This window comes from Mya arenaria, chromosome 4 (assembly GCF_026914265.1).
Source record: "Mya arenaria isolate MELC-2E11 chromosome 4, ASM2691426v1".
Lineage (NCBI taxonomy): Eukaryota > Metazoa > Mollusca > Bivalvia > Myida > Myidae > Mya > Mya arenaria.
Genome location: NC_069125.1, coordinates 81,932,450 through 81,935,574, shown reverse-complemented (window position 1 = coordinate 81,935,574; position 3,125 = coordinate 81,932,450). Strand labels below are relative to the sequence as shown.

General features: G+C 35.4%; 1 protein-coding gene across 1 annotated transcript in view; it reads left to right on the top strand.

The window, feature by feature from the left end:
- Positions 1 to 2,290, top strand: part of LOC128232769 (alpha-(1,3)-fucosyltransferase C-like) — a 7,793-nt gene extending 5,503 nt beyond the window's left edge. Inside the window, exon 2 of the mRNA XM_052946500.1 lies at positions 1,031 to 2,290. Coding sequence (XP_052802460.1) covers positions 1,031 to 2,109 — 1,079 coding nt within the window. The 3' untranslated portion in view covers positions 2,110 to 2,290. The remainder of the gene's footprint in view (positions 1 to 1,030) is intronic.
- Positions 2,291 to 3,125: the final 835 nt, after the last annotated feature.

Sequence of the window (3,125 nt, the reverse complement as noted above, 5' to 3'; positions counted from 1 at the left end):
ATGAGCATGAACATAACCGGCAAGTAAATGAAAGAACACACTTTGCAATGTCGTTTATTTTTTATCTATTATTTTCTTAAACTTGCACACCATCACCTTTTCAAATATATAGTTAAAAGAAATCCATTATGCTTGACAAGCCAACATAATCGGACTGTTGCAAACGCATAACACGTTTCTTATTACCTGTTTGTATATGATTGCGAATGCACCAACGATTAAAAGCCAAAATACATAGAAATGGCAAGCAAGCAAAGTAGGCCTTAAAACAAGTATGACTAAAGTCAAATGCACTTATACATAAAACAAATTATTAAATATTAAATTCATACGAAATAGATTTTATTGAAGGCATTTATCAAACAGTCACTTATTCCTCATTTTTATTACCGCTTTGAATTGCATTTTAAGCTTTGACGTTATATGCAATACGATAAATATATAAAAAAAAATTTGGGGGGGGGGGGGTTAAGAATTTGAGTGTCCAAACAGTTTACCCTGTTTGGGAGTTCCGTCGGAATTCCTACTTTGGTAGAAGGTAACGATACAGGGTAAGAGGTTTATTTCGATGATCGATTACTGAAAACAATTATATAAAGAAAAGTAATTTCAGTTTGTTTTGCTGGCATTCCGTGTTATTTAAGACTAAACAAATTTTAAAAACGTATGTTCATCTATGTCTTTAATACGCAACTATTTTATATAGCGCCGCGTCCCTTAAAATAGATAAATCAAAATATTTTTTCTGTGTACCCAATCGCTTCATTCAGTAAACAACGTGTGCTAGGTCCAAACTCAATAGATATTTATCTTATACAACTACGCCGAAATATGCCTGATTACATAAAAATGATCTACAACTTAAGCTAAATTGGAAAAGGGAAAAACTATACTTTTCTAGCAGACTCTATGTTTTTATGTTTTATATATTGTACATCATAGAAAATCGGAATTATAGTAAAATAGAGGGTTTAAAGGGCAATTATCATATTGTAAAATTCATATTCATTGTGTTTTTTTATTTTGACAGGTTTGCGAGCGATTTGTTGTATTGGCTGTGCCATAACTATCATCTACTATATATATTTGAACCACATCTTCGAAAGCAGCGATCATATAAAGAGGGCAATAATAGAGCAATATGAGGATTTGAAAAGCGCAAATGTTACACATATAATTCTGTGGTGGAATCAGCCAGCATGGGTTGGAACCTATGAAAGAAAATGTGGTAACTGTATTGTTGCAACGAACAGAGGCGTTTTCGATAACAGCTCCGCGGTTGTGTTTTCCCTAGCCGATCGTGGGATGGGAAAAAAACCACCGGTAAAAATCATTAAGAGAAACCAAAATCAAATCTGGATAGCATTTTCATTAGAAGCAAATACGCTGAACTTACGGAACAGAAACTACGCAAATAAATATTGGAGAAATATGTTTAATTGGACATGGAACTATAGGTCGTCTTCTGATATATTTATGCCTTATGGACGGGTATCAAAAAGACAAAAGCCACTGTCAAAAAACTACTCCATGATATTTCAACGTAAGAACAAATTTGCAGCATGGGCCGTCAGTCACTGTAATGCACACAGTTTAAGAGACAAATTTGTGACACAAATGAATATGTGTTTGCAAACAAAGAGTATCGACATATTTGGAAAATGTGGCCGTTTAAAGGTTTCAGAGAGTGAACTTTCTAATTTAATAGATAATGATTACAAATTTTATTTAGCGTTTGAAAATGCTTTTTGTGATGATTATGTAACGGAAAAGATATTTGCAAATTATAATAATGACGTTATTAACGTGGTCCGCGGAAAAGCAAATTACACTGAAATATTTCCAAAAGACTCGTTTATCAACACCAAGGACTTCAGAAACACAAAGGATTTAGTTCGTTTTATGATTGAAGTTTCGGAAAACGAAACCTTGTATTCGAATTTTTTAATTCAGAAAGATGAATTTCAAGCCTGGTACACACTCGAAGAGCAATACAAAAAGTCAATATGTGATATTTGCCGGAAATTGAATGATCCCGATCTTAAAAAAAAGATGATTTTTGACGCAGTAGAGACACTTGGACAGTGCATCAAACCAAATGATGTTTAGTGTAAACGAGCATTTCATTCTAATCGAACAGGTCACAATCCTTTCAAATATCTCAAATTGGTATTGTTAATATGTTAAATGTTCAATTTCTGACTCAGAAAAAAATCAAAATATGGGGCACGACAATACGACATGCATTAAAACAATCTTTCATTTGAGTATTAAACACAGAGCAATTTAACTTATGTTTTTTTTGTTTCAAACATATTGAAACACGACTTGATTTCCCGATAAAGCAAGGTTGATGAGGGTATGGTTTATTTGTGTTGTTTGTTTTTGTGTATGTGGTGTAAGTTTGCGTTTGTGTTTGTATTTTTGTATGTGATATTAGTTTGTTTGTGTTTATAGTTCATTTTCTGTTGGACCCTCCTCTGAGGAAAATGGTTGAGTTTAAAGGAAAGAACGGTCTCGTACATCTTGAAAATACGGGCTTGTTCGGACCCATACACGCAACGTGTACGGGACCTGTACACAAATACGTATACGAAACACCACTTGTACGGACTTCCGTATATCCATCCCCGTACCCGCGGATAAACGGAGTTATCAATGTATATAAAAAAATGTTTTATTTCCTTCACATATTTTCGAAGAAATACATATTTTTAGCATAGCATTTTTTTGGCCAAAATTAATGCATTGATGTACGGAGTCCGTACACTCGCATGTTCGGGATGGATATTAGAACCCCGTGCATGCAACGTGTACGGGATAAATATACGGACCTCGTACATGCAACGTATACGGGATGGATATACGGACCCCGTACATGCAACGTGTACGGGATAAATATACGGACCCCGAACACGCAACGTGTACGGGATGAATATACGGCCCCGTTCACGCAACGTGTACGGGATGAATATACGGCCCCGTTCACGCAACGTGTACGGGATGGAAATACGGACTTCTTACATGCAGCGTGTACGGGATGGAAATACGGACCCTATACACGCAACCTGTACGGGATAGAAATACGGACCCGTACACGCAATATGTACGAGATTGGAATACAA